Source organism: Lagopus muta, chromosome 13, assembly GCF_023343835.1.
Source record: "Lagopus muta isolate bLagMut1 chromosome 13, bLagMut1 primary, whole genome shotgun sequence".
Taxonomy (NCBI): domain Eukaryota; kingdom Metazoa; phylum Chordata; class Aves; order Galliformes; family Phasianidae; genus Lagopus; species Lagopus muta.
In genome coordinates this window covers 3,189,995-3,208,993 of record NC_064445.1, presented here as the reverse complement: position 1 = coordinate 3,208,993, position 18,999 = coordinate 3,189,995, and the positions used below count along the sequence as shown (strand labels likewise).

The 18,999-nt window shown below is 41.4% G+C and overlaps 1 protein-coding gene across 7 annotated transcripts in view; it reads left to right on the top strand.

The window, feature by feature from the left end:
- KLHL13 (kelch like family member 13) overlaps nt 1-18,999 on the top strand; it is a 66,222-nt gene that overhangs the window by 22,652 nt on the left and 24,571 nt on the right. Inside the window, exons 1-2 of one of the 7 annotated variants that reach the window (XM_048959868.1) lie at nt 12,362-12,769; nt 13,244-13,356. The exons of 4 other annotated variants lie outside the window; for them this stretch is intronic. In XM_048959868.1, coding sequence (XP_048815825.1) covers nt 13,259-13,356 — 98 coding nt within the window. In that variant the 5' untranslated portion in view covers nt 12,362-12,769; nt 13,244-13,258. Of the gene's footprint in view, nt 1-12,361; nt 12,770-12,982; nt 13,357-18,999 lie in introns of those variants that run through there. 2 more of the 7 variants (XM_048959874.1, XM_048959869.1) reach the window with 2 other exon arrangements.

Genomic DNA, 18,999 nt, shown 5'->3' with positions numbered 1-18,999 from the left:
GTCTTTAAATTCCTCTTGTTTTCTGGTCAAGGATGCCATCTGTTGATAAATAAATGTGTTCTCAGGTTCCTTCCTCCCAGGAGCTGTTTTTTGTTGGTAACTTTCACCTATAATCTCTTATTTAGTCAAGTATAGAAGAATTAGACATTACTCACTCATAAATGGAAGGTGAAGAAAATTGGATCTGTTTAGTTCATTTGACTGATAAGTAAAGCAACTTAATTTTGAAAAGGGAAGTGTACCTTTCCTGATGGGTGCTGAATAGTTTGCTAGTGCTTTCTACCTTAAAATGGATCTGAAACACAGCCCACATCCAAACACCAAGAGCATGTTATTAAAACAGAATAACAAGCCAAACAAAAACCCATACAGTGCTGTTATTCTCTTCTCATCGCTTATCATGCTTGATAATTCTTCTGCCTGTTGCCTTTGGACATCAAGGATGTGTTAGTGATTCAGATTTTGGTTGAAAATCAGGCATGTTTTAGAGAATAGTCATGCAGTGGTAGAGACTGTGCTGGGAAACAAAATACTCAGTCTTGCTTGGGCATTCATCTTGTAAAGAAAGCTTGTTAGCTTTGGATCTCTGATTTGTTTTAATTAGATGGACTTTAGGCTTGGTAACATTATGAAATGTACTTTGTAAAAATGAGAAGTATTAGGTTACTTGCATTCTTTCCTGCCCTGAACAGGGAAAGCTGAAGCAGCTAATGAGCTATCACATGATCTACATGATCTTCTGATTTACAGAAGCATCTTGCAGGACCAGGGAAGTCTGTTGAGGGGAAGCAGCTCAGTTTTTCAGGTAGTGTTTTGTCCTATGTCCTATGGCCTGGTGGTTACCAGGCCCATAAATAAATGCATACTGAAATCTGAAGAGCAGATAAGTGTAATTTCTGCAGGTAACAGCAAATTTAACAGCTGAAAATTCTGCGTTGTTGGAAGCCAGTCAGGAGTGCATCTGTCACAGAGAACTTTCTATTACAGTTGATATACTTGTTTTGCCTCATTACAATGTTGTGTGTGTATTCCTGCCTACCTGTGACATTTCTGAAATCTAAGCATCTTGCTGGTATCCTTCCATCTTCCCAAGTGATGTTATCACATCAGCTCCGTTTTGGATTCCAAATGTTTCCAGCTTGTAACTGCCCTGTTCCAAGTTCCGGACTTAGTTTCACTTTTCTGCACTGATGCACCTGCTCCAGGCTATTGGAATCGTACCTGACAGCCAGGTGGGTGGAGGTGTATCAGCCGAGGATCTGGAAGGGAAGGTTCACTTAGTGTGAATGTGTTAAATCTTCAGATGCTCTCAAAGAGTGAGGATGTCATGTATCAACAAGTCGGCAAGTTCCTCGTATCCCAGCTGGATGAGGGTAGCAAAACCTTTGCAGTTGCTTAGACATGGATTGACATGACTTGGGTGAGTCAGAGTCGTGTGGGAGTAAAGCAGAACACGGGAACAGAAGCAGAGAAGCTTGCGTGCTTTGTAAAGCTGTTCTCTCCTGGCTGGCACAGCATCACTGGCTGTTGTTTGGGCTCCTATCAGCACTTACATTAAGGTTTCTCCCCCTCTTGCTCTGTCCCCCCAGTGATGAGAGAACCAATGTGACTGTTTAATTCTGTTTTCAGGTAATTAAAACTAGGCCTGTGTAGTAAATTATGTAGCTGTCCTACTTGTATTTTGCTCGCAGACTTTGCCAGGGCATCACTGGTCTGTCCTTGTGAACAGGATGTCCCTTTCATTGCGATGTGACAAAGACACTGAGTGGTAATTACATGATGTGTGCTGGCTTTATCTGAAGTTAGGCTGGCCAACTCTGCTGTGCATAACTTGGGAGTGATGAGGAGTGTTCTTTGAGAAGAGGAATTGCCTTGTTCTCTAGACAGTTAAAAGTACCAGGTTATAAGACTTGCAGCCCAGGAACTGGAGGCAAAGGGAGTGAAAATGAGTGAATGGGCTGAACCACACTACTGGATTTTGTGTTAGAAAGTATGTATGACACATGAAAGCCAAGGTTCAATAACTGTACCTCATTTTGCTTTTTTCTCTTATTTTCCTAATGGTGTATGTGACTTATAGATTGTATAGCCTTTCCTTCTAGCAGCTGCTTTTCATGCAGTGAGATGTTGGTAACTTGCTTACATTTCTGCATCACTTAAGAAATCAAACAGAAAAAAGGTATGTTTGTGCATGTTGTTGCTTGATTCAGGATGTGAGCCAGAAGACAAGTTAGCAGAAATTTGATGCGAAGCACTCAAAGGGTGCTGCTCTGTAATGGTGCTTATGTAAAACTCCTGTGGTCCAGTAATTGCTGTAACTCTTGGTTTCCCCATAGAGGCTTATTATTCAATAGCCAGTTCTTAATTCAGTGTTTACAGAGACTTCTGTGGCCAATGCTCGTCTTATCTTGAGCTCCTAACCGCATTTTGCTTTGAGTTCAGTGCTGACCCTATTGAATAAATACCTGGCGTGTTGCCCTGCCTTCCTGCCTTCCTAATCTGACTGCTGTATCCTGTCCTTTGAGATTTGGGTGGCTCAGCAGAGATTTCCCAGGTGCCTCCAGAATTAATTTTGCCTTCTTTTCATGCTTGCAGTATACACTATTCAAAAGCCTCAAAAGCTTCAGCTTTCAAGGATTTAAAATCATGAAAGCACTGAGTTTACTTGAAATTGCCTTTGATTTACCAGGTCTGCTTTTAGTCCGGGGTTTGAGATTTGGAATCGGCGTTCCATGTGAGTGAAGAAACGCTCTGCTAAACTACAAAAATGTATCTAGTTAGTAGTAGTTCTGGGTGTCTGTAAATACACGGGCAGGGAGGGACAACTCAGGCACGACTGATGGTGCCTGCTTTTTTAAAAACTGTCTTAACACTTCATTATGTGGAATGATTGCATTGCATTTCCAGGCGGCGCTGGAGGCAGTACTCAGCAATGCTCTGTTCAGGTGGCTGTAGTTCCCCATCTCACTTCTTCCATAAAATGTGCAGTGATGGTGTTCTGCTATCTCTGTGGTTCTTGGAATGTCCTTCAGGTAAACAGACTGCTGTCACAGCACAGTCTGGTGGTGTTTCTGAAGAAAGCCATGCTTTGCACTTCTCGTGCTATGTGCATTTTGCAGCGTGAAGGCAAAATAATTACTGCATCTCCAGAAAACCAAGTGCTGAAGTTAAGAATAAGTAAAAGACCTCAATTGTGAGAGCATGTTAGAGCAAAGTTTTAATGTATGTTTTGTCTGGAGATACAGAACTAATTAGACTGTAAGATACACGTATATCCAGCTCTTCACAGTGTATATATAATTTTAAAGAATGTATGCAGGCTTATGGGAGGCTGTGTGAGCAAGTGGGGATGCTCATCTGTATCCTGTGCCTTTAAGTACCTGAACACGGGCTTAGGTTTATCTGATGCTGACACCAACAAGCTTTCTATTTACTCTTGCAATCTGTGTAATTGAACTTGTGTAGTTCAGACTTACACTGGAAAATTATCACCAGGAGTAATTAACTTGTGGGTCAGACAGACAGATTGCAGAAGTGCTAGGTATGCATCTGGTGAGCCATCAGAGTCAGTTGTGCAGGTTCTCTATTAGTGTTACCTTGTGCCTACTGCCATTCCCTTTTCCTTCCTCTACCAAAGCTGCACTGCTTTTTGTCTGGGTGAAACTTTGCAGTCTAGAAAGAGTTCTATACTGAAGGCTCAGATGTAATCAAAAGCTTCTTGAAATGGTTTGTGGCTGAAATTCATCCTTTGTGCTTAGCAGTATGAATTGTTGGACAATTACAGATGCTACAGAAAGAAGGATTTTGATGGCTAATCCCACAGCTCCGTATGTTGGTCCAGCTGCAGTATTAGTATGTACCTGGATGTCTTTAGTATCCCCTTGCAGTCTGTGGCAATCTGTGCTCAGGGGCCTTCCAGACTGAAGCAGAACGCCCTGTTCTGTAGCTCTAATTTCGTTATATTTCACATTTTGCTTTGGATTTTTGTGTAGTAAAAAGAAAAAGTTACTGAAAAGCTGCTAGTGTCACAACTGAAGCACGTGTTGTGTGATGCTTCCTCTTTTTTCACCAGACATCTGCTAGTTTCATATGAAGCTTCCTATTTCAGTTAGAGCTGGTGAGTAATTACTCCCTGTTCACCTTTGTCATGCACATTGTGACACTTGAGGTTGTTAATGTTTTTTCCTGTGTCTCTGCTGCTGTTACACCCAACCTACTCCTCCTTTTATGCTCTGCTTCTTCCAGTTCCTTTGCTGTTGAGACAGGGGCAGGTAGCAGAATAGGTTGTGTCTCAAGCTATGGAATGTGGATGGATGTTGCTGGAAAGGAAGGGGGGATGTGCCTAAGGACACTGAGACTTAGCACAAGCTGGTCCAAACAGGTGGCAATGCACAAATTAACCGAGTAAAAAGAAAAATAAAATCATTCTGCATCCCTATCTTACCTGGATGGAGTGAGTTTTCTGGGCTGTCCTGTTTTTCCCATTTAAAAAAAAAAAAAAGGGGGGGATTTATGAAAAGTGCATTTGTCTTGTAGAGCAGTTCTTATGAATACCAGAAGGTGGCATAATTGATTTTCCTAAAATACACAGGATGCTACTAAGTTCATGGTAAAGCTGTTGGTCAAATGTTGATCTAAGGAGGGTTGGCCTTCAGAGTTTAAGGGATCTATTTAAAGCTCTATACATCCTGTTCTGTTCTCTAAATGTGAGAGCTGGTGGGATTAATGCTGGCTTTAGATATGAAAGCTTGTGAAGCTGGAAGCACTTTAAAGTGCAGGCTGGAAAGTATTTGTCATAACATATAGGGGAATTCTTTCCCAAGATGTGTTTCTGAATCTTGTCTAAAAATATCCTGTCTTGCATTGATGGGAGAGCATTTTGCTCTGCTGTTTGGCAAGAAGAAGCCAATTCCTGCCTTTAAGTTCTTTGGGTGAACTGCTGCTTTGCAGGAACAAATTAATGATTAGGTAATTCAGTTGTATGCAGTAGCATTTCTAGGGTTCTAGAAGCAGTAAGTGGGAAGTGTTTGGGGGAGAAAAAAGCACATAAGCATTTAAGCATCAAGCTGGAAACGGATTTTCTTTATTTTCATCTGTCAAACTGGATACTTGGTCTTTGCACAGTGTTACCATGCATGGAGTGAGAAGAACTCGATGTAATAAGGTGTTAGATGTGGTTCTCTAACTTGTGGCTTGCACTGTTAGTCAGAGAAGCTTATTTCTGGAGTAGCTATGCTGTGGATCTCAAGCAGCAGTTGGACATATCCTAAAGGTAGGTGATGGAATTCAGTTTGAAGGGACGTACTGACAGAGGGAGATGTGGATGGTGGTGGTTTCACAGCAGGACGTGCTGTGTCTGAATAGTGAAATGATTTCGTGTTGTGCTAAACTAGCCCAGAACTTTGGAAGTATTGCATTATATCGTGTTTTTCTCTTGGCTCCAGCTCCCTCTGGCAGACAAACACCTGAATTACAGCTGCTTTGAGTTAATGCTTCAGAGAAAGGCCAGGCCTGGTTCAAAGCTCATGCAGTTGCTTGGTGCTGTGTGTGTGTGTACGTATCAAAAGACACTTCTTCTGTCAGAAAGCACCTGCTGTGAAGGCTCCTGAAAGCACTGACCTCCAGTTTTCCTTAGGGATGAGATGTTCTGCACATCCAAAGCTTATTGAGGCACTCCTCTGCAATATAAAACATGCCTGAAAGTGTTATGAAATGAAGATTTATGATTAGGAGACTAAGCTATTTAGTTTGAATGCTTAATAGTGTTTAAAATCCAAACAAGATTAACATTATGAATTTTTCTAAAAACAGCTTTTTGCTGCTTTTGCCGTGCGTGGTTTTCTATGCAGAATGCCTTGACTTGGTCCTAAATTATCTGAGCAGTTATGTTTATGTTGTCACTATATTGGGATGTTATAACTGCGGAGTTGTTCGCTCTAAGTGAATATCCTAAAGCTGTCATTTTAGATTTGTTTCTGGAAGCAAATTCACAGTTTATACATCTGCCCACTGTAACAAACTTGAGATAAATAATTGGCTCCTTTTGAAACTTTGCCTTGGAAAAGTTTGGCTTGCTTTAAATTATAGTCTTATCAATTCCAATGCAAAATGTAATTGGTACTTTCTTTTCTGTATTAAGCAGGGACTTTGGCATTTGATGATGAACTAAATGTGAGTGCATTTCTAAAGCAACTTCGCAATCGTTTTTGTGCTCAGTCTTTTATCTTTTGGAGTCCTGTATTTTTTATCCATCTTAACCATGAAGACTGTGCTTGCTTCTGAATAGAAGAACATCAAACTGGGTTGTTTGGATTTGCTTTCCTTTTCAAACAGGTAGCATATAGGTTATTGCTGACCTAATTTCTTAGGAAGGGTCGTGAACAAATAGCCCAGGGAGGATTCTCCATATATGTTTTGAGAAGAAGTTTTTGGACTCCACCTGCCTTTAACGAATGGGAGGAGTTGATTCCTGGTCACCTATGACTTATATGAAGGGCTTTTTGTATTGTACTGCCTCTGACTCAGCTGGTCCAGCTTCTGTCCTGATCCCACCAGTTCCTCATTCCTTTTAGGTGGAACAATCTAGATGATAGAGGAACTGTTGGTTTTTCATGCTGGTGGGGGAAAGTGCTGATGACAGTGAGAAATCTCTCAGCTTTTTGCTATGTAAGCTTTCATGCGCCTTTGCGTGGAAACGAGCTGAACTTTGAAGCTTGAGTTATTTTATTAAAACTTATATCTAACGTAAGACAGACTGGTGATGTAGTTGATCAACTCTCTTAATTATCATTTCTTTTGTGACTTAAAGTAAACCAGCAAGCAGCAGTGAAATAACAATGTGCAGCATGGCAGAGTTGCTTCAAATCTGGCCTAGAATGAGTGTTCCCACTGTTTTCTTGATGTTTTTTTCTTGGCTCACAGGTTACACATAATGACTCTTAATGGCCTGTAGCATCAGCATCTTTCTCTGAACCTTTTGTCTCTGTCAGTCTTCCCTGAGGGACTTTGGCCTTGGGATAAGGCCTTCAGCCTGCCCTGTTGGCTGTGCAGGATTGTGGGTCAGCAGACTGGATCCATCTATGCTGACAACACAGCAGGAGCTGCTGTGCTCAGAAAGTTGATCTTTTTGTCTCTTAAAGAAATTGATCACTGCTCTTACTGTGTGTTTCTATAGTGACTCAGTCTGCTTTATCCTTGCTTCTCCATGCCTGGCCTTCCAAACAGGGACTGCCTTACATGTGTGCAGGAGGACAAAAACCCATCCTGATTAATGATAGTAAGGTTTAGGGAATGCAAAATGACTAGTAGCTTCTGTGTAAAGGAAATAAAAAGCCTGTGTGCTTCTATTTCAGAATATTTCTTAAAGACATCAATAGAAACATCACTAACGTCACTTGCAGCTTGCTGTCTGGTACGTGGGATATGTTGTCAATGATTGGTCCTCTGTCCAAGGATCTTTAAAAGGAGCCCTTTTAATTACGGAACTGCTTAATATATTGGTGTCGTATCATCCAGTGTGTAAATGTTTGTGCATACTTCACTAAAACAAATTGCACAGCCAATGAACCCTAGCAGCTGTGTGAAATTTGCTTCGGAATAAATTCTTTGTAGCCTACAGATTGACCGAGTAAAAACGTTTTGCTTTGGACCAGTTGTTTTCAGGAGGGTCAGCCTGGCTAATGTGCCTGTACATCCAAATCTCTGTGGTGATTTACTAAATATAACCACCTGGGGAAGGTGGGCACAATTCTCTCCCTAAATCACTGTTAATTCAAAACCGTTTCATTAGAGCTGTGTGTTGTCAGCAGAATACATGGGCTCAGAGCGAAACTTGGAAACCTCCATTAACTGTTTAGTTTTAACTCCTACTAAAAGGGTTTAACACTTATTTTCCTGATAGTTTTATGTAGTTTGCCTAACTGAAGCTGAAGATTTTTGATTTTTGCCTTGCTGTGACCTGTAGCTTGATACAGAGTTGAAATCGTGTCTTTGAGTCTTGGAAGTGATTTCCACTACAAGTCTTACCTCTGTTTTTAGAGCAGAGCCCTCTTAAGAAATCCGTGCAGCACTTCTAGAAGTGCTGTGGAAAAAAAAGCAACTTTCCTGGCCAGGAAAGCACGCTTAGCATTATATTTGCTATTTCTGAGGGCTCTGCACCATCACAAAACTTAGCTGAAACTGAATTACCATTTCTTGGTCCTTCTTGAGCAGTCGTCTCGAGAATAAAGCTAGAGAATTAAAATGAAGTATTTTCTGTGATATTTTGTAAGGTAACTCATTTTCATTTTAGAGGCTGTGTATATCTTCTATGGTGCAATTGCTTCCAGGAGATGCTGTAACTTAAATAAGTCACTGTGGATATCTTGTTTGAGCTCTGCAGTTGTATTTTAATTTTCTTCTGTGTTAAAATGGCCTCGTTCAGCAGTATGCATCAGTTTAATGTGTTGGTAGTTGTAAGATGAACAAAGGACCAGAGCAGTTCCTTTCAATCTGAAATGGAGTTTCTGCCTTTAGCCTGAAGCAAACTGTTCTGGGTTTTAACTGGGGTTAAAATCATTTAAAATAAGCGTTAACTTGTTTTTAAAGACTTTGAATCACTTAATTTTTACAAGACCAAGTATGGGGATGAAATATGAAAAGTTCAAAGGTGTTTGAAAGACTTTGAGCATCAGCATTGGAACCTCTTTTTTGGCTGTTGCCGAGTCCGGAGGTTTATCTTAAGCACTGCCAGTAAAAAGCAGTCTAAAGTTAGCAAACATAATTTGCGATGCAATGAAATATTTCGGCCTTCCTGTCCACGTTTCTAAATGTAAGTGGGAGATGTGCATTGCCCACTTACTGTAGCTTTGAATGTTCTTTATGGTTAAAATGAACACAGGGTTCTGAGAGTTGGTGATGATTTCTCAGGTCCTGCCAGAAGGAGTTTGCAAGACTGGAAAAGCTCCTGTACAGCAGAGCCCTATTTCCACCTAGTGGCTTTAGCTCTCAGATACACAGCAGATGAATGAAAGGAGGGATGTAAGCAGCTGGCAGGAGCAGAGCAGTGAATCACGTAACCTACAGCAAATGATTTGGCTGAGCAAATGCTTTTAGCTTTTCTTTTTGTACACTTTAAAGAATGAAAAAAAGTTTGTCTTAAAGCTGATGTGCCACTGAATTTTCATCTAGGAGGAAGTTAAGCTAAAGCTGCTTGGTTTTCTATAGGAGGCACATGGCGTTCCAAGATTCAGGTATTCTCAACTGAGTGTGTATTAATAGTGCTGCTGTGTTTGGTCACATCATTCTGTATGTGACTCTTTCTTCTTTGAAAAACCACAAAGGGAGGGAAGTCTGATAGGGAATTCAAAGGTGGTTTAAAAGTTGTGTGGGAAATGCACCTACCCCAGGAATGTGAGCGTGCTGTGCTAGAAGAGAATTTGTAGTTTATAATATGGTGCATTTTGCAAAAGGGAGCAAAGGCAATTGTAGCAACAGTGTGCATGTGTTAACATGGGAATAGCTTGGTGTCTTAGGAACACAAGGGAAAGAGGAGGATGGAATGAGAAGGGAGAGAATCACAGAGGGAGCAGTTCCTGTGATGGGGAGTAGCCCAACAATGATCAGCACTCGTGTAAGTGTTGTTTGCAAGGTTTGCTGTATGGCCTCAATCAATTCCCACCATGTCAGCAGCTCAAGACTGTGAATTGGCTCCTTGGGACTTGGGCTGTGGTCTTTTTTCCTTCTTGTGCCACCTGTTGATTTACTTGGAGGAGTTTCCAGCAGCCATGCTTGATGCTGTGCCACTCGGCTTCCTCTCCTGTCTGCCTGTGCAGTGTGGGTTTGGAAAGAGCAGCATGGAAATAATTGCTTAAAAAGTAAAGGTTTCTTTCTTGTCTTTTGTGTACAACATAAAAGATCAACAAGACACTTGGATAATAAGTAGAATATAACTTCAAGTTTGAAAGAATCTAATATTAAACTTAAAAGCAAACTTGCTTGAAGTCGCACCTCTTAAACGAGGAAATGGTCCCAAGGAGCTGTGCAGTCTGAGCGGTTTTCTGACTCCTTAACTTTAAAATTCATTTAAATGCTGAAGCAAAGCAGAGCTCTGGTTTGCTGCTCTAATGTGGTGTTTTCGTAGCACTCACCCAGGAATAACCCCGTCTGCAGCAAGTGGGAATCTCCATGGTGCTGTAATGCTGCTTTTGGCCATCAGGACTGTTGAGTTTGGGGATGAAAGGAGAAGCAATATAATGCGAGGACAGAAAATGTGGTGTTTTCAGGGTTCAGAATAGTATGCTGAGATCTTCTGCTAGGACTCGTTAGTAGGGAGTATTTTATTAGGGAATACTTAACTGATTTGGGACCATTGGGAAGACATTTGATTTATGATGATGCGCTCGTAGAGGATTTGTTTCTCATGTGGTTCCTTTTGAAAGTGAAAGGCATTTGGAGTACCTCGTACTGCTGCTTCCATCAGATCTGTGCTTTTTGTGCACTGACTGATCAGTAGTGCGCAGTGTTGGGAGCAGATTAAGTCAGGTAGTGCTCAGGTTTTTATACACTTCAAAAAATGTTTACTGTTATCGATTTCTTTTTTTTTTTTTCCACTGTAAGGGTTTAAATTAGATTGCTTGTCAACTAGTTTGAAAGACAAACACGGGCAGAAGCATACAAAGGAGAGGAGGTATTGAGCACAAATGTTGCACTCTATGAACAGTGACCTTGGGATTGAGGAGAACATCTGCTTTGTGGATGTGTGCTGGTTGACTTGGTGCTAATCAACGTGTGGCAATGACTGTACTGCTAAAGTGGACTTTTTCTTCATCAAAAACAGATACAGATAGTATTAACACAGCTACTTCTGAAAAGGTGGTGCACGGGTTGGTCTTGTGTCATTCTCACATATTAGCAGTGCTGCAGTTGATAAACGAAATCATAAATTGAATTGTTTGAGTTGCAAGGAACCCTTAAAGTCCATCTGGTTCAACTCCTGCACTGAGCAGGGACACCCACAGCTCCATCAATGCTCTGAGCCCGTGACCTTGGGTGTCTGCAGGGATGGGGCACCACTGCTTCTCTGTGCAACCTGTAATGAACTCCTTGGGTTGGGTAGAGCAGGGGGGTGCAGACTTCAGATGACTAGTGGGTGATGGCACTAGCTCAAAATGAAGAAAGAAAACAGCATCATTTGCTTGTTATAAAGGAGTTTGTATGTGATGGTAAATGTAAAAAGGAAATTCACATGCACATTCAAAATCCTGGGGTTTTCTGTATGGTTACAGGACCTGCTATCTGATGTCTTTCAAATGAAGCTTTAGGCCTTCAGTGTAGCAATGCACGACAGGACGATCTAGCAGTCTGCTCCACATGTGGGCATTTGTGCAATTTGTGGGTGCACAAGTGTGGGTGTTGACATGTGGATGCATACGTTCTACTGGAAGTGTAGGGCTCCTTGATGCTGAAAATGCATACTTGCTGTTTGTGGGACTGCTGTTTCTTATTATTCATAGCATATGAATAATCTGTCCTAACTCATGTCCGCGCTGCACTCTTTGAGTAGCAGCTCCTGTCTTAATGCTGCTAATACGTAATTATGAATCCCAGAGAACTGGGTTTGCTCAGTAAGTGGATCTAGCCTTGAATTCATCCTGGGATGTGATCTTCCTGGATTATTTTAGTTCAGTGCTTGTGGCTATGGTAACAGTTTTAAATGCACAAAACTATTTTTGGGAAACACTTTCAATAATAACCATCAGAAGCAGCAATTATTGCACGGTGACTTCATCCCTCAAACTTAACAATGTAGGTTTCACCTCTGGAAAAACTCATCAGAGTGTTATTAAGCGCTATTAAATTGCTTTAAAAATTAATAGGAATCCTGCTCTTTGTTCTGTTCTTTATTGCTGAGCGGTGCGGCAGGGTGTTGGCTTTTTTGTGATGGGATTAAGCTGTCCTGATGAACAGAAACATTGTCACACTGCACAAAGACTGTTCTGAAATCTGTAGAATAAATGTCTCCAATAGCGCTGCTACTGTCTACAGTGGCCATAAGCGGGATCTGATATATTATTTTTTCCTTAAGGGAGGTAATCAATACGGTCAAAGCTTTCTCTTTTTCTTCCTAGAAACCCAATCAGGTTATGGCATAACGCACTATTAAATTCTCCAGTCCATTTTTAATAGCTTGCCTTCTAAACTCCCCGCTGTCGTCAGCCCCCGGCAGGTCACGGAGTTGCAGAGTGGTCCCTGATGGACACCTGCGTGCCTGGCTGCCTCCCCACTTCTCCAGGCAATGCGTGAGCTGCGGGCCTGGGGGGGGCCGGGGGACGTTCAGGATTAGATTGTTGATAGCGTCCCTCCGAGGACTGCTATTAACAGCACGCCGCTCTGCTTCTGTGCTGCGGAAAGCAGAGTGATATTTCTGTTCCCGTAGCGTGTTGTAAAATGCATGAGATTTTGCTCATCCTCCCTGGAAATGAGAATAGGAAAATGAGAGCGTCCTGAAGCAGAAGCTATTAGAAGAGCGTGCAGAAACCTGCAGCGATTTATGCTTTATTTTGTCTTCCTAGCTATGGATTAGAAGGACTGATTTCTGCAATGGGCTTTTTCCATAATGGCTTTCTTGTATTGTTTGGTCAGAGCTTGCACAGGAGGAAAACAGGCTGCTGAATTTAGTCACTGATCTCTATTAGCCGTGGCCTAAGGCTATGCTGAGATTTATATCCCATTTGTATTGTTGCAGCTCAAAAGAAGAATGTTCAGAGGATGACAAGTGTATTCTGAGTAGGTACGTTGTTTCATTTTTATATGAAACCCATTTTTCTGCTTTCATTGGTCAGAAATGAGGTTAATAGGGAGAGAATACAGTGCAGTGCTGCAGTGTCCCTGTTAAGGTAGAACAATAGCATCAGGGATAGTTCTTTAAAAAGAATTAGTTGCTTTTATTAAATAAGGCTGCATTGTGCTGGTGTGCACGGTGCAGTCTTTCTTTTTTTATCCATATACTGCAGTCAGCGCTTCCCTAACGAGGTGGCACTATTGTTGAGTTAGAACGATAGAATCATCGTGTTGCTTTAGGGGACAGCAGGATTTAAAAGGAGATGCCTTGCAGCCCCGTCTTACAGATTGGAAGCTTCGGTTTGAGGGCATTGGCAGAATCATTTCCTTGTTCTTAGCAGCAGCCACTGCTGTGTCAGTAGTGTGTGGAATGGAAGTCCTAGTTGGTAGTCTGTTATGGAAACGCTGTTTACTGTTATTGTAGTACCGTGGTGACAACATGCCATTGAAATGGAAAACGAGCTCTCCTGCTATCTGGAAATTCCCAGTTCCTGTGCTTAAAACATCCAGGTCATCGCCACTTTCTCCAGCATACATGTAAGTGAGAGAAATGAGGATATTAAGGTGGGAATTCTTTCGTGAGACTACCCTGTGGCAAAATACCTTGTTATGTATTGAATGACATTGGCACCCAGAATTTTACCTTGTTTTGTACCCTGAGATTTTTATCCTGGATGTCTCATGATGGATGTCGTGTCGAGTCTTTCCCTCTTTGTCGAAACGTAGAGAAATTGTGCAGATCGAGCCAATATTCGTAATATCGTAAATGTTTTTTTTTTTTTTTGAAAAGTTCATGTTAATTTGTAGAGCTGAATGGAGAAGTTTAAGGTGTGAGGCAGGCTTAATTTGTGGTGTATATGCTAACATTTCCTCCTGATTAAAGACTGAACGTGGAATCACCTGCTCCGTTGTAGTGCACTTCTGTTTGTGTTCCTCTAAGCAAGAAATCATCTTGCTTTGGTCTTTTATGCTTGCAAGCTGTAGCCTTAATACAGACTGAATGCCTTCAATAATTTTGAAAAACTAAAATAAATGCTGAAAAGAGAAATAGAAATCATTGGTATCTGAATGCTTGTGCACTTTCTCAGTTTGCCCCTGTAAAGTGGATTTACCTAAAGGAGTATTTCAGTGGCCATGAGAGCAGCGTGCTTTGTTTGCCTTGCCAAATCTTGGCGGAGCTTTTGTTCACCTTTTGCTGCTGCAAGTTCTGCGTTAGAATATACAGGTGGCTTTGTTGCCTTCTGTGAAATAAAGCTAAACCTCGGGAAGAAAAACTGCTTGTGCCTTTAAGGAAGCAGCTCTCATCATGAGTTGCTTCAAGATACAGAAGTAACTGTGTAGGTGACTTCTGCATTTGGGAAATCCCTATGAAAACCGACTTTCTGATAGTATTGCAGCCTGATAGCTACTGGATTAGTGCTTCCCAGCTTTTATTTCTTTGCTGCAGCTGCTGTAGGGATGTGCTATAAGAAATAGGTTTTCCAACTCCCTGAGCAGGGAATGTTTCTGTCTTAGGATGAATTTTCACGGGAAGGCTTAAAGCATTTATGTCACAGAGTACGTCCAATGTGCTTAAGGCTGCCCGAAAATAAGCTATTGCCAATAAATCGTTGCTTACCGTAGGTGTTTTTTAATGACTAAATGCAAAAAACCCAAGAGTTGTGAGGCTTTGAAAGTCATTTCACGCTGGTAACATCTTTGGTGTTGTCTGATGTGTTTTTAAAACTACAGAACTTGCTAAATGCAAGCAACATCAGAAATAGCCAGGTCTGATCTGTCTGCTGCTCAAACAGAACCCTTTTGTGTGTTGCCTTTAAGTTGTTAATCTAGCTCTGTGTGTGCTTCAGCTTTTATGATGGGGATCGTGTAGCTGATTACCTCAATGTGTTGAAAGTATGCGAACAGGTTTAGTGATCAGACGTAACTATATGATGCTGAGTTTATCTGGAGCATGAGAAATATGTGAGCAGCAGCCTTAATCATTTTTGTAATGACTCCGTGTGTCCGAATGCTTATGGGGATATTTGTTCACTGCCCTGACATCAGCAGGACTCTCAAATGTAGCCTCCAAGTTATTCATGTGCTTCATAAGGGGAAAAACAAAAGAGAAATGTTACAAAATGGCATCTATTTGATTAGATTGTAGGTGTGGACTGGCACAGCCAACCTTGTGATTTAGACTGATCAGTAACATCAGTGTTGGAATCGTGCTTTTTGTTGCAGAGATGATGCTAAATTTGCTAAGTGCTTTGTGGTACATTTTTCACCTTCACGGCTGTAGGATTTCTCCCCCCAAGTAATGCTCTGCATGCTGGCAAAGGGCTTCTTTCAAGTACGTGCTCAGAAGTGACATGTAAAACAGTGCATCTATGGATGTAAAACATGACCGTAAAACTACTGAATGTACAGATGAACACGTCCACATTTGATAATTTGGATCCAGAATATACAAACCTAAACTGGAACTTTAGTCCCTTTAATGTTTGGCAACTTAATGTTATGGGTTTGCAGTGTGATTTTTGTAATATAAAGGAGAGAGACCTTAAAGGCTTGGGTTTTGTCATCCTTACTGAAATTCCAATTCTTCAGTGTTTTTCTTGAATTAAAGTTGGCCTTGGCTTGAGAAGCTTCATTCTAGTTCTGATTTATAAGTAACTTATCTAGAGAATAAACCCATTGTCGGGACTCACGGATTTTTATGAGGTCTGTGTACCTGATACCTGAACTCTGCCTTAGTTTCCCTGTACTGGAATGTTGAGCTGTGGCTCTTGAGCACGTTAAGTGCTCAGATGAAGCAGGCATCTATGTACAAAGTACCCCTGTAAAACAGTTAATTGTCCTGCGGGCTGTGCAGCTGGATAAGTCTGACTGCAGTTTCTGCTTTAAAAGTTTGTTCCCAAACTGCAGAATGCGTGCAAAGAGCTTACCTGCGAGAGTCCTCTGCTGCAGGAAACTTGTGTCCAGGTAGTATATGAAATAAGGGACCTGCTGAAGTTGAGCTAATGGATTTGTAGGCAAGTACGTGGTTCTGGTATGGGGAAATGTGTTTTTTGCACTGGGGCTGGTACTGCTTTTCAGGCAGCGGAAGGAGAAGCAACGATTCACCGCTGCTTGGCTGTTGGTTTCCCATAGCTACAGGTATAGAGGAGAAGGTTCCCTCTGAAGAGAAGCACGGGCAACCTGTCTCCTGGTGGGACTAGTCGCAAATAGCTTGAGATTGCCCCAAGTCCACCAAGAGACCCAGGAACATTACATAGGGAGAGTCCATATTAGAAATGGACTGCTGGCATGTGACATGGGTATAATGCAACTTGTGATTTGGTGTGAATATTCACAGTATGCAGATATACTTGCAGGCGTGTGCTTCTGTGGAGTCCTTTTGCATTTTCTTCTCCAGGGCTTAGAATGCCCTCGGTTGAAATGAGTGCAAAAGCTCTTATAGCAAGTGTACGCTGTGCTGGTGGAAGTGTTTGTGTTTGCTGTTGTGTTGGCTGTGCGGGGATGGGCGCAGGTAGCTCGGTGTTGGTGGAGGCAGGTGAGCAGTTCCAGCGAGTAAACCAGAGGGAAGGAAGTAGTGAATGATGCTAAATGTAGGATTTCTCAGAATTGTAGGTATGTATTGATGGCCGTGTTTTAAAAACAGGCAATTTAAAAGCAGACAAAAAGCAACAACAAAACGTAGATTGAAGTAAGCAGAAGTTAAGACTGAAAGCTCTAAATTAGAGGACGGCAGGTCAGTGTGTTATGTATAGCAGCTTTAAGGCGTAATGAAATACGCTCACAAAATACTATTGCTCACAATGTCATCCCCTAATGTCATTTTGTACGTGAGGGACTTATGGAGAATGTTCTTATTCACAGTGGGAACGTCATTGAGGCTTGTGCACGTCTTGCTCTTACAGGAATGGAAGAAACCTGGAGATCAGAGTACTGTGATACGCACCTACTAATTCAATAGCAACATTTCAGTGGCAAAAATAGTAAGAAATAATTCAATAGTAGAAATAAGGATAATGAGAACCTCTGTAATCCTATTTTGAGTCAAAACATTTTCTGGAAAACTAAATGTTGATTTGAGTGTTCTTTGTCCTCGACGTGCCGTATTTAAAAATAAGTGAAATTGAATTAGAAGAATCTCCATGTGAAATAATGTCTAAATTTAGTGCCATCTATCCTTTTCTGTTGAGCAGTGTTTTGATATTTTTAAATGGAAGCTGTTCTTTGGATGCATTTTCATCAATGACTGATGGTAGGAGAAGTAAACAAATGCAGTGGCACAAAGATATCCTTATCAGAAGGGTTGTTGCACAGTATTTCCATCCCGAGTGGTCTGGTTTTGAAATGTGTTCGAATGGATACGCGGTGCATCAATGGAAGTCGGTGTGCAGAAAAGTAGAATGAGTTCTTAATGCTCCGGAGCAATCAGTGTTGGTTTTAGCTGCTTATGTAGGTTAATGCTTTTTGTGTTGTTTTTTCCTGAATCTCTGATTTGCTCTGCAGTGAGCTCTTTGAATCTGTGCTGTGCAATGATATGCTTAAACAGGGCAAGATGTGTGTGTGTGCATAATTCAGAGTCCGGGTGGCTTTTGTGACCACATTGTGTATCTACTGCCTCAATTGGGCATCTGTAGCAAACCTTTCTGCTGGGCTCTCGCCTATGTTTGACAGACAGTGCTCCATTCACACCAAAGCAAAGATTCACTCACCTTTGGCAAGATTTCCACTCCAAGCAATTGTTTCCTGGCTGTTAGGTCAGTCAACCCAAATACTGCTTAGAAATGATCCAGTTGAAGAGAGGAGGTAGGGTTTGGAAGAGGTTTGCTCTGTAAATAGAGGGCTACTTTTAATCCCAGTACGTAGACTTCTCTTAATCTTATTTTTGCTTTTAAAATGGGTATTTCAGTAAGTTAATTCCAAGTTTAAAATGTAAAACTTCATCGTAATAATCAACTGGCAAAACAAAAGAGAAAGTGGTTGTCATGAGGTGTCTTAATGCTACTGATGTTTTTCTGGACAGATCTTCAGAGGTGATTCCGTGTCTTAAATGTTCCCAGTTGCCTTCTCCTTCCATGTAAACTTGCAATAACGGCATTGTGCTGTTCTGAATCACTTCCACTGAATTATCTGGAATATATTATTTGACCTGTTCAGCCAGAATACCACATCTGCCACTATGTTGTTTTTGCCCTGATTTTATTATTGTGGGGAAAACCTTGCTGTGCAGTTGCTTTATATTTGCTGCAGCATTGTGCAGTAGTTTCTGTTGAGTGTGGATGGGGATGTGGACAGCTGTGTGTTTCTGTAGAGAGCACATGGGGAATAGTGGAGTCTTAAAATAATAGAGTTCTGATTGAGATTAGTGGGGTTCATGTGTGGTTAGAGCACTAAAATGGAAGTGCATGTTCATAGCATGGCTGTAATGTTTAGTCCAGCAGTGACTGAGACTGTTGCAATATAAGCTGTGAAAATGAGTTTCTATCCTTTATCCTGGAATTGACAAGTACCCCACAGCTGTTATCTGTGCTTACATTTAAACTCTTAAATAATGTGGGGGGAAAACAATTTGCAATTCCAACCTTAAAACAAAACAAACAAAACACCAAGCCAGCCAAACACAAAAAGCTCCAGGCTTCCCAGGGGAAATGTAGTCAAGCAATACTAAACAGCTGTGAGAAGTGACAGCAAGAGGAGTGATAGAAAGTCCTAGGCAGAAAGAGCAAGGGTTAATTAGCAAGTCATGATGTTGGAGTATTGGGTATTAATTTGCTGGCCTCGAAGCACTCAGGTTTATCCTCTGTAGCATAAGGAGAACAACCAATCTGTGACAGAGAACAAGGATGGGAGTTGTTGCAGGGATACGGTGGAATATATATGTATTTTTTTTTATCGCCAAAGCTTAAATGTGCAGGTGCCACTGTAAATACGAATGGGTTTTAGTCCATTAGCTTTACTTTCATTCTAAGGGACCATTCTGCTAATTTAATGATTTCTGTGTATATGAAAACTAAATTTAATGACATCGGGCAGAATGGTGCATGCAAAATAATTTCAGTGTTTCCTGTAATGTGCAGTAAACATTAAGCTGTGCAGACAGAATTAGGGCTTACATTTCTGATACTTCAGACCAAACGTGAAGGGCAGGGGCAGGATGTGTCAGTGCAGCATAAAATATGAAGCCTC